The following is a 20,055-nucleotide window of genomic DNA, read 5'->3' on the forward strand; positions in this document are numbered from 1 at the left end:
TCAAAAAAATATATTAAAGACAAAAAATTGATTTTGTTATTGAAAGTAAATGATTGTTTATACTGGAAACTGGAATTTCTTTTTAAAATTTATTTAATATTTTTCTATAGTTACAGTTAAAACAATTTTTTTTATAATTTTTTTTTTTTTTAAACTTTTGAGTTCCAAGTCCTCTCCCTTATCCCTACTCTCAGCCTCCATTAAGAAACCATATAAGTTATACAAAACATTGGAAACTTGAAATTTTAAAGAATGAAATTTTTTTCTCTCCTTGGCCCAAATTTCTTAGTATTTGTTCATTCATCTCTATGCATACTTATTTCTTAAATGTGCCAGTCTTCTTGGCTTCTGATACAGAGTCACAATATATATGGTATCCTCCTAAGCACAAATACCATAGAAAGCCACTTTTTAGTCTCTTATGTTCTATAATAAATCTGACAAAAAGGTTGGGCTTCATAAATGTCCTGAAATTAGCATTTATAAATCTAGAGCTGGAAGAGACCTTAGAGCCCATCTTGTGTACCCCCTTATTTTACAGCTCCATAAACGCCCTCAGAGAGATGCAATGATTTCTTCACTATCACCCAGGTGGTAAATAGCAGAGCCATTATTTGAACTGAGTTCTGTCCTTCCAAATTCAGTGCTCTTTATTTCTAATATAGCAGGAATTTTAAAATGAAGGTCTGTTTTAAGTGATACCCTGCTACTATCAGATTTGATTTTAAACTTGCACCTTTTTAGGTAGTAGCCCATCATGTTTTAATGTCAGATTAGTTTTTGTTCTGTTTCTGGCAACTTTTTAATCCTTTCATGTCAGATCAAATAATAGCACACACTCCCCAAGCAAGACTATAAACCTTATGTTACTTTTGTTTAGTATTAATCAATACTTTCTTAGATAATTTCTAGGATGCATTGCCAGATGTTTATGCTAAATATGAAAAGCATCAGTCTTAATTTACTTTAGATTTCATTAGTTTAGAGCTGAATATAGGGCCAATGCATCTGGTTGTTCTTTGGATCCATTGTCAATTTTTGGCTTTGATTACTGAAAGAGAAAAACATTGGATATATGGAACTGGGAAAAACTATGATGGCATTAACCTAAAATATGTAAATATAGATGAAAACTGCCTTCAGATCCTTTTCAGTTTAAGTCTTAAGTTTTCATGGGTGTGCCATATTGATTTTGGGAAGGATTTCTAAGCAATCATCCCTTCTTTGTCTTCTCATGAAGTACTTAGTTATTTTTATAATCTGTTGCCTTGAATTATTTATTATCTGCACAGAAAATAGTGTTTTAAAAGCATGCCAAGTGAATATTAGCTGCATTTAATGTAATTTTTTATTTTTACAGATTTTAAAACTGAGGAGGAGCTACGATCTCACTTAAATGAAAATTACCAAAAAACTGTGGCCATGGGAGAAGGCTTACCACATACAAATGCCCAGAATATGATCTTAACCATTAAAATGTTCCTGAAATCCAAAGACACCAAAGATTTAGAAGTAAGAAAGAGCTCTCATACTTCCAGTGTGATCTGTTATTTTAATAGATGGAAATCTTTCGTGTTGTACCTGCTTAAAATATCACAAGATTAGAAAGCAAATTGACAAAAATCAGGGGTCATGTGCCTACATAGAAATAAATTAGTTATAGTTTTATCTTCTCTTGAGTCAGTCCCACATATGGCTTATTATTCACAGATTTCTTAGTTTTTTTCCTTTGAGAGCCAGGTTCCAAAGTTAGCCACCACTGAACTAAATCTGTGTTTAACCCACATAGCTAGTACTTGCTTTGATAAATTTCTTTGTTAGATGTATATATCAGTGTTATTATTCATCCAAAAAAAAGGTGGGAGAGAAGAGGAAAAGACTTTTCCTCAAATTAGATAATGCATCACGATTTTCTTTACCTAAGAACTGCATTGTCCACCCCACCTCCCCTTCCTTTGGCCACATTTTCTTTTCTATTTTTATTTCTTTTTTTTTTTTTTTTTCTTACTATTTTGAGTAAAAAACTATTTTACTACCTCTCCCCCATTTATCATGTTTAGAAGTTTATGTCTCTTTCTGTATTTTTCACTCTATCACCCCTCTCTTTTCTAAGAGATGAATGGAATGTTTCATCTTCATTCTTTTGGACTCATGGTTTCCCAATTCTGAAATTTCCATTTCATCAATTTTTATAAACCCTGGATTTCCAATTTTTGGCTTCTACAAAAAGAGCTGAGTTAAATTTTTTTTTTTTTTTTTTTTTTTTTTTTTTAACATATAGATCCTTTTTGATTTCTTTGTGATATAGAGACTGAATTGTGGAAAAGGTCAGAAATGGGGATATATAACCAGTCTAAAACTATATCATTCTTTATTTACAGATGGCCTGTCTAGATCGAATAAAAAATTACCTCCTAAAGACCAGTAAAAGTCTTCGACAGCAACTAAGCAAAAATCTAGACAAGGAAGCCAAAGTCAAAGAGTAAGGAACTATTTTATTTACTTTACCTCAGAAAGGGAAAAATAAATCTCAAATTTTTACAATACCATTTAAAACATACCTGCCAGCTTTTTAGAGCTATATTTATGCTGGTTAATCTTGCATAAAATTCTAACATAAGATCTAAGAATTTCATGATTACTTAATAATTATATCCACCTGAAGGGGAAAATGGGAAAAAAGCATTTTTCTGAAACTTTTAAAGTTTTGTTTTATTTTTTTAACAAGGAAGGCTGTTTCTGTTGTAGCTTTAAGTAGGAGTCAGGCAACAGCATTTTTTTTTTTGTCTGCATAGGTACCAGCTTCAGGTGTTTCTTCGTTTGGAGATGTGTTTGCAATTCCCTTCAATGCAGAACAATTTAGATGATATGGAGCACTTAGTAGAGGAGGCAAGTACATAGTTTTATATCAATAGAACTGCCATATTAAATGCCTTACCTTTTCTGAGTTAATTCTCTTTCCTTTTTTTCCTTTATTCAGGTGACAGACTTACTTCGAGCAGTTTGTTTAACTGAGGACCCAGCATATTTATCAGGGTTTTTGGAAGAAATTTTGGGATTGTAAGTTTGATGGCCAACAATTCAGCTTTAAATCTTTTATCAATGCTTCCATATGAATTTTGCTATAGAAATGGAAGTCATAAGGATTAAGTGTTGATACATAATGTAGAATTTACAGCAAATTGAAGTTAATGTTGACTAAAAAAGAATTAGAGAAAAATAGAATGTTTGTTATCTATATTGCATTTAAATAATCTATTCCACAGGTATATTGACTCCATTCCAAAGACACTTGGAAATCTTTACTATAGTCTGGGATTTGTGATTCCCCAGAAGTTGGCTGTCATCCTTCCTGCAGATTTCTTCAGTGATGATTCCATGACACAGGAGAGTGGATCACCAACACTTTCTGTGCCTCATACTCGTAGCATGGCATCAGTCAGCACTGAATCTGACCAGCTGGAGGAGTTGCGGAGCCGATCAGCCAAGAAAAGGTAAAAGTTTTCCAGTGTTTTATTAGAACTGACAAACTTATATTAGAGTTATAATCTTATCTTTATTTTCTCTGCTAATGATTAACTAGTGCTTAATTAATTTTGTGAATGACATACACTGGATATCCAAGACTCTTGAGTTACCTATAAATAGTACAGTATTTTGTACTTCACATAATATTCAAAAATCCTCAAATGAAACCTGAGTCTTGCTTTGCCCCTTCATATTTCTTCATATCGTTGGGTATTAGCCCATATAAATACATTTAGGATTGCAGCCCAGCTTTTGAACTTTTCTTTCTCTTCAACTTCATTCATAATTATTTAAATGTACATTAAACTATATCTGGAAGTACTTCATTTATTTGGTTGTAAGTCAGGTTCTAAGAGAACATAAATTGCACTGATTTTTATAACTTTTTTCTTTTATATTCTTATTTGGCTATAGCTGAACAATTCTGACACCTATCCAGTTGTTTATCTAACTAGTTCTCACTTTTTTAAAACTAGGAAGAATGCATTAACAAGACATAGGAGTGTGACAGAAGCAGCACAAAATCTTCGGCAAATTGAAGTTCCTAAAGTTCCCAAGAGAGCTACCAAAAAAGTAAGGTGTTTCCAAGTTAGAAAGAGTTTATCAACTAGAAAATTACTTTGTAAAATTCTCCAAACTATCTTGAATTAAAACATCATCTCATGGATTGAGAAGGAATTAGAAGATAGTGTCAAAAGAAGGTCTGTTGAATCTCATTTAATCTTTATAAATATATAGAGAAGGACACTAAATGACAGAAATTTATTTTTGGATTTAAAACTGTACTCAAACTAGGATAGAAAAATTAATTTGAAAGCTCTTCTTTGAATAAGAGAAGCTTATAAAGTAGCAATAACTAAAATAAACAAATAACACTAATCTAAAGTCCAAATTAATTCAAAGGATAATGTAATAAAGAGGTAGAGGAAGCAAAGGCTTTGATATAGAGAGAAATATTGTGCCCTGATTAAGGTTTTGATATGATACTCTTTGTAAAATACACAGAATTGTATGTGAAATTGTATTTTGTTGCCACAAAAAAATCCAAGAGAAAAAAACAAACAAATAAAAAAATTGATTGGAACTCAAAATAAGTTTCCAAGGAAAGAAGAAAGGGTGCCAAACATAGACTTAACAGTTGTCAGTCTTACAATTTTGATCACTGGTAGAGCTTGAGTGAATACAATATGGAGAACAAACTCCAGGAAATTTAATCTCTAATCCAGTAACTCTTTTTTTGTTTCTAGATATTTATAATTTATCTCTTGGATTTGGTACAGAATTTCTTTTTTTTTTTGCTGAAGCAATTGGGGTTAAGTGACTTGCCCAGGATCACACAGCTAGGAAGTGTTGTGTCTGAGGCCAGATTTGAACTCAGGTTCTCCTGACTTCAGGGCTGGTGCTCTATCCACTATACCATCTAGCTGCCCCAGAATATCTTTTAAGTTTGTATTTGGCATTGCTCAATATAGATTCCTAAAAATATGAGTAGTATATCTCAAATGTGAATAAATATCTTAGTATCTTGATATTTATGAAGTTCAGAACTTAGGCATCTCGCTTGGCAGCAATCCTGATTCCTTAGTAGATATGGTCTACTAATTAATTTCAACATTACTTATTATCATTTCAGTCACTGCTTATACAGTGATTAAGTCAGAAGAATCAGGGCATCATGCTTTTTTCTCTAAGTGGTTTTTCATGTCAGCATTATTGTTATGGGGGAATAGAAAACTGCTATTTTTAATGAGAAGAGTCATTTTCAGACAATTGTTCCCTGTGAAAGGTCCCTAGAAATTGATATAAAAATAATATCCAGGGTAAATCTGGGACTTTCAGGTGTTCAAGGTAATGAACTCATGAAATGATGAACTTAAAGAACTATTTTCACAGGCCTAGTTAATAGAAACAGTGATTTTAATACCGGGGGAAAAGCAGTAACAACACCTCCAGTGAATTCCGGAATCACCTCTTTTAATAGAAATTAATTCAGAAAATTACCCATATATTTTCTTGAACTTTTAGGAAAACAGTCATCAGCAGCCCCTACTCCCAGTAAAAGATTTGGTTCAAGGTATGTTTCTATTTTTTTTTTTTTGTAGAGCACTAGCAAAGTAATCATGACAGAATGAGAGAGAGAGAGAGAAAGAGAGAGAGAGAGAGAGAGAGAGAGAGAGAGAGAGAGAGAGAGAGAGAGAGAGAGAGAGAGAGAGAGAGTGTGTGTGTGTGTGTGTGTGTGTGTGTGTTTATTGAAGTCACTATATATAAGCAGTTGTTGGAACTGTGTAGGATTCTTTTTATTTGGTTTGGTTGATAAAATGTGTCCAGTAACATTACCCAGAGCACATATAGAAAAAATTTCCAATAATTTACGATTAAACTTTTGCCTCAGAGGTAAGGTAAGTCAGATTGCCATTTGTTTCTACAACATAAATTTTATATCGCATAACTCTTGTAATGATAATGAGCAGGAATGTCAACTTTAATCAGGGATGAGGAGTTCCCAGCTTTGATTCCTCTTTAATGGAGCAGATATAAAAATAAAGTCTTTAGCATCAATATAATAAAAAGCCACAAGATAGCAATATTACACCATGAAAAGCTTTGTCACTTTTGCCTTAAATATTCTTTACTGATAATGCATAAATAGCTCATGTTGTCTTTAGTAAATAGACGTTACAGGTTCTTAACTATTGAACCACTGGTTCCTGAAATAATTAGTGTTTTGAAATACCATCTGAGTTCTAGTCAAAACTGATTTTATTTTTTTGCCTTTCATCAAAACAATCTTAGTTATGAAGATGAGATTTTAAAACTAGCTGTAGAGGCAATTTCTTCAGCCTTTAGCTAAAAAAGCTAGTCTAGACAATAAAAAAAAAGGATGTCTTGTAGACAGAAAGGTGTGATTCTATAGTTTTTACATACTGAAATGCTTTTTTCCTCATTATACTACTTTTCTGTTCCTTTCCTGCCTTTTCACATCCTCTCCAACCACACATATGTACAACTTAGACAAATTCATCTTGGGGATAATTTGGTATAATGATAGATTGAGTGCTGAACAGAAAATCAGAAAGGCCCGAGTTTGAATCCTGCTCCAGGCATTTACTCACTGTGATAGGAGCTTGCCAAATCACTTACCCTCTCAGCTTCAGTTTCCTCATCTGTAAAATGAGAACAATAGTAGCTTATATCTTAGTGCTGTCATAATGATCAAATGAGATAATATATGTAACATATACTGTAAAATATCTTTTTATTACTTAACCCTGGGCAGTCACTTCATCTGTGAAAGCCCTAGCATTACCTGATATTTCACATTGCCAGTCTCTCCTAATTCCCTGGGTGTCAGGGTATCTCTGGCCACTGACCTTTACAGTGTCAACTAATTCTACCTGGCTCACTTCCTCTGAGGCTTTCAGAGATCTCTGGCTACAATTTCTTGAATTGTCGTTTAATAACCGATAGCACGTTCAAGAGTTGCAGCCATGTACAAACTTAAAACCTTTATTATACTTGCTCACATAATGCCCTGACTTAACTTTCTAGTGAACACCTGGTCGGGAGACCCATGTGTTCACTATCAAGCTCCTTACCTTTCCTGGCTTATCATCTACTTGCCTCAGCTACCCCAGGATAGAGAAAGATCAACCTCCTGCTGGTAGTGGGCTTAAAAAGGGTCTGTGAGGTCACACACAGCCAATCAGGGAGCCATCTCCCATTACGCAGTTATCTCGATACAACAAGAACCCTGCCCATGGGGTAGTCCCTAGCCTTAGAAAATTACTTCCAGGCCACTCAAACTTCCTGTTGTGCTATGCCGGCCCATTTAAAGGACCCTTACAATATACCTTACAACACTTTTAATAAAAGTGTTAGCAATTATTAGGGTTAAAGATTGAACTTGTGATATCACTTAATGTAGAGAATTGCCAAGTGGAAAAAAAAAACAAAAAACTTCTTAACTAAATCAGATTATCACTTTTCTACTCAGAGCACTCAATGAATACCCACCAAACATTCGGACACAGAATGTCAGAAACAGAACTTGAACATATCTTCTTAATGCTAGGTCTAGCTTTCTATCAGCCATGCCAAATCATGTTCTATTTTCATTATTATTATTGTTTTTCTGTTTTTTTTCTGCACAAGAAAATCTCACATTGACAAAATTATACAATTAACTTTATTAGTCATATAAAACATTGTTAATCCAAGCATCATTCATTTTATACAATTTTTTAAAGTAGCACTTTAGGGGGAAAAAAGTAACAGTTTCATTCTTTTGTTTTTGTGTATTATTCCTTTCTCCTGGGCAGCTAGGTGACACAGTAGATAGAGTGCCAGGACTGGAGTCAAGAAGACTCAAATTTCTGCGTTCAAATATGATATCGGATACTAGCATTATGACCTTGTGCAAGTCATTTAACCCTGTGTACTTCTCTTTTCTCATTTATAAAATGAGCTGGAAAAGGAAATGACAAACTCTTTTTTACCTTTTGCCAAGAAAACTCCAAACCAAATCACAAAGAATTGGATACAATTAAACTGACTAACTAGCCTTTTAAGCCCATCCTAGTAACAAAAAAAAAGAAAAATTTAAACAAAGCCAACAAACATTGCAACTATATTTGTATGGCGTAGAACCTCATTCCACATTTGTAACTTCTATTTCTATTGAGAAGGTGTGTTTCGTTGTAGTTTCCTAGGATCAAGATCATATGTTAGAATTTATTATAGTAGAACTACTTTCTAGTATTATCATTTATATTAATGTGCTAAGCATGTGTATATTCTCTTAGTTCCATTTTCTTCGTTCTATATCACTTTATTACATTATTCCACTGATAGTCTGATCTCTGGGGAAATTTTAGTTGCTATTGTTACATTCCAAAAAGACATTTCTTTCAGGATAGATCTATATTACTGTGTAATTATTGACATAGGGGATTTTGGTAGACACAATCCTTCCTTCCTGAGTTTTATAGTATAATTTACTAACCAGCACAAAGTTGCGATTTATTAATCATCTAACTAGAAAAATGGTGTAGTAGAGAGTATCAGGATTTGGCGACAGGGAACCTTGGTTCAAATGCCAGCTTTGCTACTTATTACTAATGTTATTTTAGATGAATTACTGGGTAAGACACCAATCCCTGGGCCTTGGTTTCTTTATCTATAAAATTAGTCTATGGGCAATATAATTTCTGTAGCTCCCTACAAACTCTATATACGTTGTCTCAAATTACTGAGGACCATAGCATATGTATTTCATTCATCACTCTGATCTTGTGATAAATAGCACTCTGAGTCTGGAGGTTGTCACATAGAAATAAATAATACATGTATTTTTCCCTCAATGTAAGAAATATACACATCCCTTTGGGATTATGTAGAATCTCCTTTCTCTCCTATAGTAGTGAATCTACAATCTGAATGAATTAGAATTGATATTTTAATTTTTGAATACCTCAATGCACCCAAAGATGGGCAGAAGATAGAAGATTCTTTCCAATCCCCTAGAACTTTCCATTCTCATGCCTCTGAATAAGCATGTATATATATCACCTTTAGTAACTTATGGTTTTACTATAAGTGTGAAATAAAGTGACTGGCTATTGATTTTACTTATTCAAAAGAAAATCCTTTTAAAAAGTTATCTATTCATTTCACTAGGGCCATCCCTAGTCATATTGATCTATATTTGGTGACCGGAACCAGATAGTTCTAGAGGAGAAAATGAGGCAGGTGATCTTGCACAGTCCTCCCTTATTTAAATCCAATTTGTTTGCTTGTCATGGTTCTTTTCAAAAACAAAGGATAAAAACAACATCTTCTTTATTCCCATATACCTCCTGCTAACATTGTATTCTCAAAAGATGTGTTCTGACAAGTCATGAGGTAGGAAATTACCCTCTTAACTGAAAACTATTACTACCAGTACTTGGTTATTCCATGTACACTGGAGAACTTGTGACTTTCATATATATTCAGTCTTAATATATTTTTGAAATATTTTGGTTTATTAGTGTTACTTTATATTTCACATAGTTTCAGAGTAGATTTAGACTTACATTCAGGAATAATGGATTGGGTGTGAAAAATATGTATGTTGAATTCATAAATAGACAGTAAGCATTTAAAATTATCAAAAAAAAAAAAGAGAAATATTTAAAAGAATTCTTCATAAATCCAAATAATCCAACTTTAATGTAACCTTATTTAGATTTGGATCTTTTTAAGGCCTTTCTGCTTTGAGTAAATATCCCTCTTGTCTCAGAAATAATATTTATTAATGGTAACATCACTATTTTTCTTTGTTTCAGAAGTGACCAAGGTTCGAAGAAACCTTTTCAACCAAGAAATGCTTTCTCCTTCAAAAAGATCCATGAAAAGACTGCCCCGAAGCCATTCAGTGTCAGCTGTTGAAGGGCTAAAATACAAAGTTGACAATCTCAGGGAGATTCAAGGTACTATATGTGTCCAAGTAGGAATAACCCCAAGTGAGAAACTAACCATCGTAAATGTTCCCTCAGCCTTTTCTAAAAGATATCAGGGTGTTCCATGAGGCTCAAAGATATATGACTGTTAAAGAAGCTAGGTTTCTTCTAAAGGATACCATGCCTGGTACAATATCCATTATTTTTCTTTAAATGTAACTGGCTATGGAATATGCTTCAGGCAAAGTGGGTAGGGGAAGGGGAGAAAATTCCATGGTCCAGAGCCACAGAGGCATATTGGAATATTAAAGGAGTTATTTGTAGTCAGTGAAGGATGGCTTGAAGCCCAAAAGAATCATAAAGCAAGGAATTCCTCATTGAGGAGATCAGAGTCTAAAGATAACTAAAAAATCTCACCAGACCTAGCAACAGTATCAACCTGAAAATCCACCTCCTGAGGAATATGAATCATTTAGATTTGTATCTAATATAATTGATAAATTGTATCTATTTTATATCATATCTAAGTAACAAAACCTCAAATAAGGCTGAGGATAAATAATAAGCTCTGTTCTGTAATCTTGCCCATTTCTCCACTTTTGTAATTTGCTTTTCCCTTAGTTTCTTAGTAAAGTCCCACTTTCAAAATTACTAATCTTAGTTTCACTGAACTAAGGGAAAGGTTATTTGCAACTAAGCTAAATAGCTTCTTAGGAATATCCCTAGAGACCAGGCTTAGTGAGGGGCTATTGTGATCCCTTTCCCCCTCTACCTTCTCACCCTCATTAGAGTTTCCCTTAAAAGCTATGTAGCTTAATACTGATAGATTTTCCAAGTAATTAGTTTGAGGTAATTTTAAGTGTAATAGATTTCATTTCCCTTTACCAAAGAGAAAAATGATTGAAAATACTACTTTGTAATAGTAGCAGCAAACATTTTCTTGAATACCTACTATATACACGTTACTGAAAGACACAGTAGATAGTCAAGAAAGATGAGTTCCAATCCCACCTCACATACTAGATATATTATCCCAGGCAAGTTACTTAACCTTTATTTCCCCCAATTTCCTTATCTATAAAATGGGGGTGATAATAGCACATAATAGCACCTACTTCAAGTTTTTCTGAGGATTAAATGAGATACTATTTGTGAAATGTTTTGCAAATTCTTGACCACTGTATAAATGCTAGCTGCTGCTACTATTGTTAAGTACTGATAACCCAGAGCTATATGATAAAGCCTTACTAGTGGGGAGCTTAAATCTATACATAAACAGAAAGGAAAAAAAAAATAACAGAATAGGATGCCACATGACTAAATAATAGAGTCAATGAGTATAACAAATATAAAGAGGAAAGGAGATCACCTGCTAAGATATAGTAATCTACATGAAAAAGATAAGATTCGAGCTAGAAGTTGAAAGGATGAGCCTTAAATAAATGGAGAAGAAAGAATGGGAAGAATATTGCATGGACTAAGATGGTAACAAAAACACTTCCAGGAGCAACAAAGCAAGCTACTGGGGCAAGAACAAAAAACAAATGTAGAGAACTAATAAGAGCTAATCTTAAATAGATAATATTAAGGATCCACATTGTTACAAAGCTATGTATTTGTGTTGCTTCCTCATTTTTTAACCATTAAACTAATTTATTGGTGAGATGTTATTCAGTGGTCACTTTATGTATTCAACTCTATTTTCTTAAAATATAGCATGTCTCAAGTTTTAATCCAGTTTTAAACTAATAGTTTATTTTTTAAAAAAGAAAATTGCCTACTATCTTCAGAAGAAGGGAGGGAAAAAAATTTGGAACTCAAAATCTTGCAAAAATGAATGCTAAAAATTTTCTTGACTTGTTACTAAGAGAAAAAGTAAAATACTATTTAAACACACAACACACACACATATTTAAAAATAAATAAGCTTTAATAGTTTAAGATTATAGCACAACTTTGTAATACCCTGTGTATACAGACACATAGTATATATATGTGTGTATTAATGTTTATTATAGCAACATAGATAGAAAAATGAAAACTTGTCAGCTTACCAGACATACTTGGTTTATTCTGTTTTATCCAACCCTTATAGTTTATGGATGGAAGTCAGGGTTTTTATAAAATACAAGTCAACATATTTCACATGTGTAATTAATGGTAGAAATAGGTATGACAAGTCCAATTGCTTTAGTTCTGAAACATTAAAGTGACATTAAAATTTAAGATCAACTCTGCTAATTTCTATGGAGTTAGCCAATGTACTGATCTGGTGTATCATGATGAGTAGTTTAGCTCTTAGTTTTTCAAATAACTGCTTTCATTTTTATAAACTTGAGGGGAAAAAAATTTAAATACAAAATAGTTCAGAAGTCAGTGATAAAGATAAGAACACAGAATGTTTGCTTCCCAACTCTTTGCTGAAACAAATACAAATTATATTTAATATGAAAGTCTACAAAATGTTATATACATTAGCCTTTTTGTGTTGACAGATCAACCAGTCTTATCCAAAGTTGATTAAATTGGAAAGAACTAAAATGAATAGAACTTTCTATTCCATAAATAGTATAATAATCACTAACTGGCCATTCTCCTCATCAAATCATAGGCCACTTGAAATTTAAGACTGCTACTTTTAATGCTTATATTTGCCCCTTATAAAGTTATGTAAAACTTGTAATTTTTGCTTCTCTCATAATTTAGATTATCATAAATTGCTAACTAAGAGGGTATCAGAGACTCCATTGCACAAACAGGTATCTGGAAGATTACTTCAGAGACAAATTAAGGGCAGGTAGGTTGCATTCTTACATTTATCTGCTTCATTAACTCATTGTACTTTTTTTTTTAACCAAAATTTGTACAATTTGGACAAATAATTTATTGGCTTTTAATATGTTCACATTGGAGATTAGTATTCCCAATTTGAGCATAAGGAAGTTGTCTCAAGAGTTTAATAGTCATGGGATTCTCTGGTGAGATTAAGATCCAGTAGGCTATTAATAAGATGACCCCTCCATTTTTCAAGTATAAGAAAACTCACATGCATTATTTTCCTTTTATCTCAAGGTCCTCTGATCCTGGCCCTGACATTGATGTTGTTGAAGAATCTCCTGAAAAAGAAGAATGTGGTGAGTATTTCTAGAATTTGGTCTTTTTTTTTTTTTTTTTTTTTTCTTAGTCTTAATAAACCAGCTTTCTCTCTATTTTATCCTGAATTCCAAAGCATTTTATATATTTAGTGATGATAGGGTTATACCTGCAGTAGAAATTTAAGTTTTTGTAAATGGAGGGGTCTCAATTGGAAGGATCCTTAAAGTTCATTTAGTCTAACTTCCTACTTAGTGAAGGAATCTCTTCACTAGCTTCTATTGAATACTTCCACTCATGAAATACACCATTCCATTTCAGCTCTAATTATATTCCTTTTAAATCTCTCCCTATGTAACTTTTACTCATTAGTCCTATTTCTGCCCTCTAAAATACTCAACATAGTTTAATCTCCCAGATGACAGGCTCAGCTATTTGTATATGAGTATTATATTATGTGATTTAATAAATTCTCTTATGAATGAATGAACATGTATCTCACTAGAAAGGCATCTACCTTTTAAATGAAATCTTGGCTGATACCTAATATCATTATAACAGTAGTATAAATTATTTTCTCATACCTTTAAAATTATGAGATAGTTTATGGAGATATAATATCCTTATCCAGATGAAAATAGAATCAGGGTGAAAACTGATATAACCTGATTTTATTGTAAAGTGCTTTGGAGTTTAAAAAAAAAAAAAAATGGAATAAAGGTGATGGTTGTGTTGATTTTTATGTGCCTTCAGGAAAAGACATCTAGTAGGTCATACTCCTCTATACCTCAGTGAAGCCACATCATCAATACTATGTATATTTGTAGCAACATTTTAGAATTAATTTAACAATTAGCAATTGGTCTAGAATTTCCATCTTTTATTCATTGTTGTACAAATGCTCTTTTTCCTGTTTAGTATGAAAATATCAAGGATATATTTTCCCTGGATAACTTAGCTATCATTCTGCTTTTCTAGAAAGGATTTTGAGACGAAGCCCTCGCATCAAGCATCTATCATTTGTGAGAACAAACTCTGCTTCTTTCTACCCCATATCACAACCAAAACCTCGAAATATACAGAGAGTATACTCAAGACAGAAGGATGAATCAGGTCACTTATATACTTAACCTCTTAAAAAGCATTTTTGATGGATGGGAGGTTTTGTGTGTGTGTAATGCTTTGGGGAAAATATTGAATTTGCCAGTTTTTTCCCTTGGGTGGGAACAATAATGTATATGTAACACTGAACTTTTTTGTGGAAAGTCTTTTCCAGCTTTCTACCAAGATATATACTTTGGACCAGTATAGCTTGTTGCCCATGTCATCATTCTTTTGTTTATTCAAAAGAGATTAATCTGTAATGACTCAGAACCTTTGCTATACAGTGAAGCCTTAGATTAGAAATGAATTTTACATATGTTATATTATCCATGCTATTCCTCCCTTCCATTATTACAAAAAACACCTATAGTGTTTTTTCATGAGTTTTATTATTTCATTTTTCCTAATATAATTTGGATGTCTTAATGCTATGCACAGAGAGCCAAAAGCACTAAAGTATTTTCATACTTTATTTTTTAGGTACCAAAGAATGTCCTGTAATTCAGGATATCCGATCTCCCAAGAGGCTTTTTTTTGGTGCAGTCTCTGAGATGACTACACCTACAAAGGAAGTGCATCAAACTAAAAGGTCTCCAAAAAACTCAGTGGATTCTGAGAAACTGTATCAGGTAATGCCTTATAATAAGCATTTTAAGGTAAAAAAAATATTGGCTATTGTGTTCATGGGGGTCATAAGTGAGAATTAGATAAGGCCTTTTTTTAGGGAGCTTATAATACAATATACAAGACATAAGCAATGCAAATCAATATTTATACCTCAAGGATTTATGAGTTAGAGCTTGAATATGAGATTTTGTGATTGATTTCATCAGTAATATCAGTATAGGTTCTTTTTCTACCAGTGCAGATCACAACCACTTATGAATTAATAGAGTTAAAAATATTTATTACCTGATTGCCTGTACTCTTGCAATAAATTCTCTTGAGCTAAGGGGACACTTGGGGGGAAAGGAAGTTTTATTTCCTGGGTCAGTATTCAAAGATTTTGGCAGGACCTGCCAGAAGTTAAATTCCACTGGTGTAGCCACTTTTTTTTCTTTAATCTTTCCCCCCACTCCGATTTAACAAAAGTCTTTGTTCTCTCACCTCTCCAATCACCATTGGTAGTGGAAAAAAGTAGGAAGAGAAAAACTCTTGTAATAAATACATAGTCATGCCAAATGAGTTCCTTCATTGGCCATGACCAAAAAAAGGCTTCAACCTATATCTTAAGTATATTATCTCTCAGTCAGGAGGTAGTTCTAATGTTTTATCATGTGACTTCTGAAATCATGATTGATTATTGTATTGATCAAAGTTCTTAAATTTTTTAAAGTTGTTTATCTTTATATTGTAATTGCATAAAATACTCTGGTTCTGCCTACTTCACTCTTCATCATTCATGCAATCTTCCCAGTTTTTTCTAAAAATGTCCCTCTCAACTTTTCTTATGGCACAATAATATTCTGTTACATTAATGTACAGTAATTCTTTTGCCAATTGACGGACACCAGTTCTTTGACACCACAAAAAGAGATTTTTCCTATTTCTTTGATCTCTTTGTGGTATAAGCCTAGTAGTGGTGTCACTAGGTCGAAAGATAGCACAGTTGTAACTTTTGAAGTATAGTTCCAATATACTTTCTAGGTAATGTGCCTTGTTTTTCCTGGAGCTCTTTCTATATTTTTCATTTTCTTTTTCTGTAAGTTCTGTGAATCTAATTGAATGTGAGATGGAATCTCAGAGTTGTTTTAATTTTCATTTCTTTATTAATAATTTGAAGCTTTTTTTTCATTATGGCAATTGATACTTTGTATTTTTTCCTTAGAAAACTACTTGTTAAGATCTTTTAACCATTTATCAGAGTGATTCTTATAAATACATAATTTAAAGAAATGAGATTCATCAAAAAAAATATAATAATTTTTCCCTTCCAATTTTAGCTGCTTTGGTTTTATTTTTAATTTGATTTCATTGGCTTTATTTATCTTGTTATATGGCAGTAGTCTATATGTTGTGTCAAACTTTTTCAGGAGTTTTTTACTCTTGCTAATGGATCAGTCAGTAAACATTTGTTAAGCAAAGTACCATTAGCTCCAGGCTCTCTGCTAAGCGCAGGGAGAACAACAACAACAAAAAAGCAAGTGACAAAGAGCTTGCAATATAATGGGGAAATGTGAAAACAGCTCTATACAAACAAGTTAAATTGGAAGTAATCCACAGCAGAAAGGCACTAGAATTATCATTGAAAGTATCATGAAAGGTTTGGTGTTTTTTTTTTGTTTTTTGTTTTTTGTTTTTGTAGAAGGCAGAATTTTATCTAGGACTAGAAGGAAGCTTAGGAAAGCCAGGAATCAAAGGTGAGCTTTCCAGAAATGAGGGACAGGCAGTGAAAATGTTCTGGATTGGAATATGGAATGTCTTGTTTCGGGAAGAAGAAAGAGGCCAGCGTCAGCAAATTGAAGATACAAGGGAAGAGAAAGACAGGGGGAAGGTGTAAGAATAATGGGAAAATGGGGGGTAAGGAGAGCCAGGTTATAACCTGCTTTGGAAGCCAAATAGTATTTTATGTTTGATCCTGGTGATAGGGAACCACTAGAGTTTATTGAGTAGGTGGTGGAGTGGAATGATCATACTTACAATTTAAGAAGATTGTTTTCATTTCTAAGTGAAATATTGTAATGGGCAGACCAACTATTGCAATAGTATAGGAATGAGGTATTGGGTCAGTGGCAGTGTCACATGCAAGGATAAGCATGCAAGAGATATTATGAAATTAAATAAACAGAACTTGGAATCAGATAAGATAAGCAAACGAGGACTGGATAACACCTCGAATGCAAACTTATATGATTGGTAGAATGGTAGTACCCTCGTAATCCTCCCAGTCTTTTTCCTAATAGGGATATTAGGAAAGGAAAGTTTGGGGGGGAAAGACGAGTTCAGGTTTAGACATGTTATGTTTAAGATGTCTATGGGACATGCAGTTCAAGATATCTAATGAGCACTAGAAGATTAATTGGATTTGAAAATCATCCCCATAGAGATGATAATTGAATCTCTGGGAGCTAATGACATCACCAAGGGAGATAGCAGGGGAAGAAGAAAAGATGATCTAGGACTGAGCTCTGTGGCATTATCAGACAGGACCTGGATGAAGGTCCGACAAAGGAGACCGAGAAGGAGGGAGTAGTCAAAAACACAAATTCACCTTGATACCAAGATGAGGCATCTGAGTAAAGTTTTAGTAGAAAATCAATGTATCTATAATAATGATAAGTAAATATTTGGGGATTGATCTTGGAAAGTCTAAAAGATAAAAGGCATGTGGATGTATGGGGACAGAGTATGCTTGTCAAGAAAAGAATATGAGCGGGAGGTGAAAGGTACATAAAAAGACCAAAGGATGGAAGTAATGGTAGACCAATGGATGAAATGGAAATTTTATTTGGAGAGATGAATTATGATTCAAATGACAGAAAACAACTAGAGAAAATGTTTTTAATTGCACTATTTAAAATGTAAGTTTTGTAGAGACTATCTTAATTTTCTTATTTTTAATTTATGAAATAAAACAAGCATTTCCATAATAGAACTAAAACAATCACACATAAAACTGTAAATATAAATTTATATATATAACATATATAAATGTAATATATATATAATTATTATGTAGCTTTTCCTTTTATAAAATTCCTTCCTCCTGCCTTAGACATGTGTGTGTATGTATGTATAAAATCATTGTGTACATACTTCTGTTTATCAGTTCTTTTTCCAGATATAGCTAGTGTCTTTCTTCATAGGTCCTTTATAGTTAATTTTTATATTTATAATAAGCAAAATGACTTAGTTACTCAAAATTCTTAAAACAATATTGCTATTACTATATTCAATGTTGTCTTGGATCTGCTCATTTCCCTATTGATTATTTCATGGAAATCTATACATGTTTTTCTAAAATCAACAAGGTCAATATTTCTTAAAAGTGCAACATTATATTTGGTGCTGGCTAAAAGATAGAGTAGTGGATCAGTGGAATAGGTGAGAGTCACAACACACTATAGTCAATGACTACAGTAATCTATTGTTTGATAAACCTGAAGATTTTAGCTTCTGGAGAACTCAGTGTTTAACAAAAATTGCTGGAAAAACTAGAAAATAATATGGTAGAAAGTATGCATTGACCAGTATCTAATATCCTGTATAAGATAAGGTCAGAACGGGTTCATCATTTAGACATAAAAACACAAGCAAATTAGGAGTACAAGGGATAGTTTCTCTCAAATCAGAGAAGAGAGGAATTGATGGCCAAAGAAGAATTAGAGAACATTATGAAATGAAAAATGAATTGATTACGTTAAATTAAAAAGGTTTTGCACAACCAAAACCAATACAACCAAGATTAGAAGGGAAGTAGAAAGCTGGGAAAAAAATGTTTACATAGGGCTTCTGATAAAGAACTCCTTCTGAAATACATAGAGAACTGACTCAAATTTAAAATACAGGTTATTACCCAATTGGTAAAAGGTCAAAGGATATGAACAGACAATTTTCAGATGATGAAATTAAAACCATTTTTAGACATAATGAAAATATGCTCTAAATTACCCTTGATTAGAGAAATGCAAATTAAGATAACTCTGAGGTACCACTTCATACCTCTCAGATTGGCTAAGATGACAAGAAAAGATAATGATAAATGTTGGAGGAGATGTGGGAAAATTGGGACACTAAAGCATTGTTGGTAGAGTTGTGAAATGATCCAAGCATTCTGGAGAGCAACTTGGACCTATGCCCAAAGGGATAGAAAATTATACGTATTCTTTGTACTAGCAGTATCTATATTGGATCTGCATCCTAATGAGATCATAAAAAACAGGGAAAGGACCCACATGTGCAGCCTTTTTTTTAGGGCAAGGAACTGGAGTGAATACCCATCTGTTGGGGAATGGTTGAATAAGTTATGATATATGAATGTAATGGAATATTATTGTTCTATAAGAAATAATGAATAGGCTGATTTCAGAAAAATCTGGAAAGATTTATATGAACTGATGCTAAGTGAAGTGAGCATAACCAAGAGAACAAAATTATGTGATGATGAACTTGGCTCTTTTCAACAATGAGTTGATGCAAGGCAATGATCAATAGATGGAAAGAGCCATCTGCATCCAGGAGAGAACTATGGAGACTAAATGGATCAAAGTATAGTATTTTCATCTTTTTGTTGTTTGCTTGGTTTTTTTTGTTTTTGTTTTTGTTTTTTCATTCTCATGTTTTCCCCCCTTTTGATCTGATTTTTCTTGTACAACATGATGAATGTGGAAATATGTTTAGAAGAATTTCATACGTTTAGCCTATAAGATTGCTTGCTTCCTAAAGAAGAGGAAGAAAAGGAATGGAGAAAAAATTGGAACACAAGGTTTTGCAAAGGTGCATGTATTTTGCATGTATTTGGGAAAATTAAAAAATTATTTTGTTAGGTTCTTACTAAGTGCTAATGAGATAATGAGATATTGGGTTTTTACTAAGTGCTAAGTCCCTACTTGACAATTTTCTAGTTCCGGCCTTTCCTGGTAGTTTGACTTGTGAATTCCTGGGGAACAGCTTGCGAGCTTGGGAGGAGCAAGCTCATTGGTTGAAGTGGTTCTTCCCAGAAGCCCTTGCATTATCCCACGCCCATTCTCTAGGAGGATAAAGAGGGCAGCACTCCAGAGATAGAGAGTCTCTGCTTTAGACCAGGCTTGACGCAGCTCTCTGCAGGAAGGGAAGTCACTTCTCTGGATGAGAGTTAATGGCAACTGTCTGGAGACAACAGCACGTTACATTATTTAAAAAAATTTTTGAAGTTCAATAGTATTCTATCATGATCATATAACACAACTTA

The 20,055-nt window shown here is 33.1% G+C and overlaps 1 protein-coding gene across 2 annotated transcripts in view; it reads left to right on the plus strand.

Annotated features, from left to right (window-relative positions):
* Positions 1 to 20,055, plus strand: part of TICRR (TOPBP1 interacting checkpoint and replication regulator) — a 39,388-nt gene that overhangs the window by 13,734 nt on the left and 5,599 nt on the right. For both annotated transcript variants that reach the window (XR_012487018.1, XM_074295138.1), the window contains exons 8-19: positions 1,361 to 1,512; positions 2,382 to 2,482; positions 2,796 to 2,889; positions 2,981 to 3,060; positions 3,267 to 3,494; positions 4,005 to 4,101; positions 5,554 to 5,602; positions 9,855 to 9,998; positions 12,675 to 12,765; positions 13,041 to 13,102; positions 14,040 to 14,174; positions 14,646 to 14,794. Coding sequence is in view for 1 of the 2 variants with exons in the window: in XM_074295138.1 (XP_074151239.1) it covers positions 1,361 to 1,512; positions 2,382 to 2,482; positions 2,796 to 2,889; positions 2,981 to 3,060; positions 3,267 to 3,494; positions 4,005 to 4,101; positions 5,554 to 5,602; positions 9,855 to 9,998; positions 12,675 to 12,765; positions 13,041 to 13,102; positions 14,040 to 14,174; positions 14,646 to 14,794 (1,382 nt within the window). In the remaining variant the exon portion in view is untranslated. The remainder of the gene's footprint in view (positions 1 to 1,360; positions 1,513 to 2,381; positions 2,483 to 2,795; positions 2,890 to 2,980; positions 3,061 to 3,266; positions 3,495 to 4,004; positions 4,102 to 5,553; positions 5,603 to 9,854; positions 9,999 to 12,674; positions 12,766 to 13,040; positions 13,103 to 14,039; positions 14,175 to 14,645; positions 14,795 to 20,055) is intronic.

The sequence above is a fragment of the Sminthopsis crassicaudata genome, chromosome 2 (genome assembly GCF_048593235.1).
Source record: "Sminthopsis crassicaudata isolate SCR6 chromosome 2, ASM4859323v1, whole genome shotgun sequence".
Taxonomy (NCBI): Eukaryota; Metazoa; Chordata; class Mammalia; order Dasyuromorphia; family Dasyuridae; genus Sminthopsis; species Sminthopsis crassicaudata.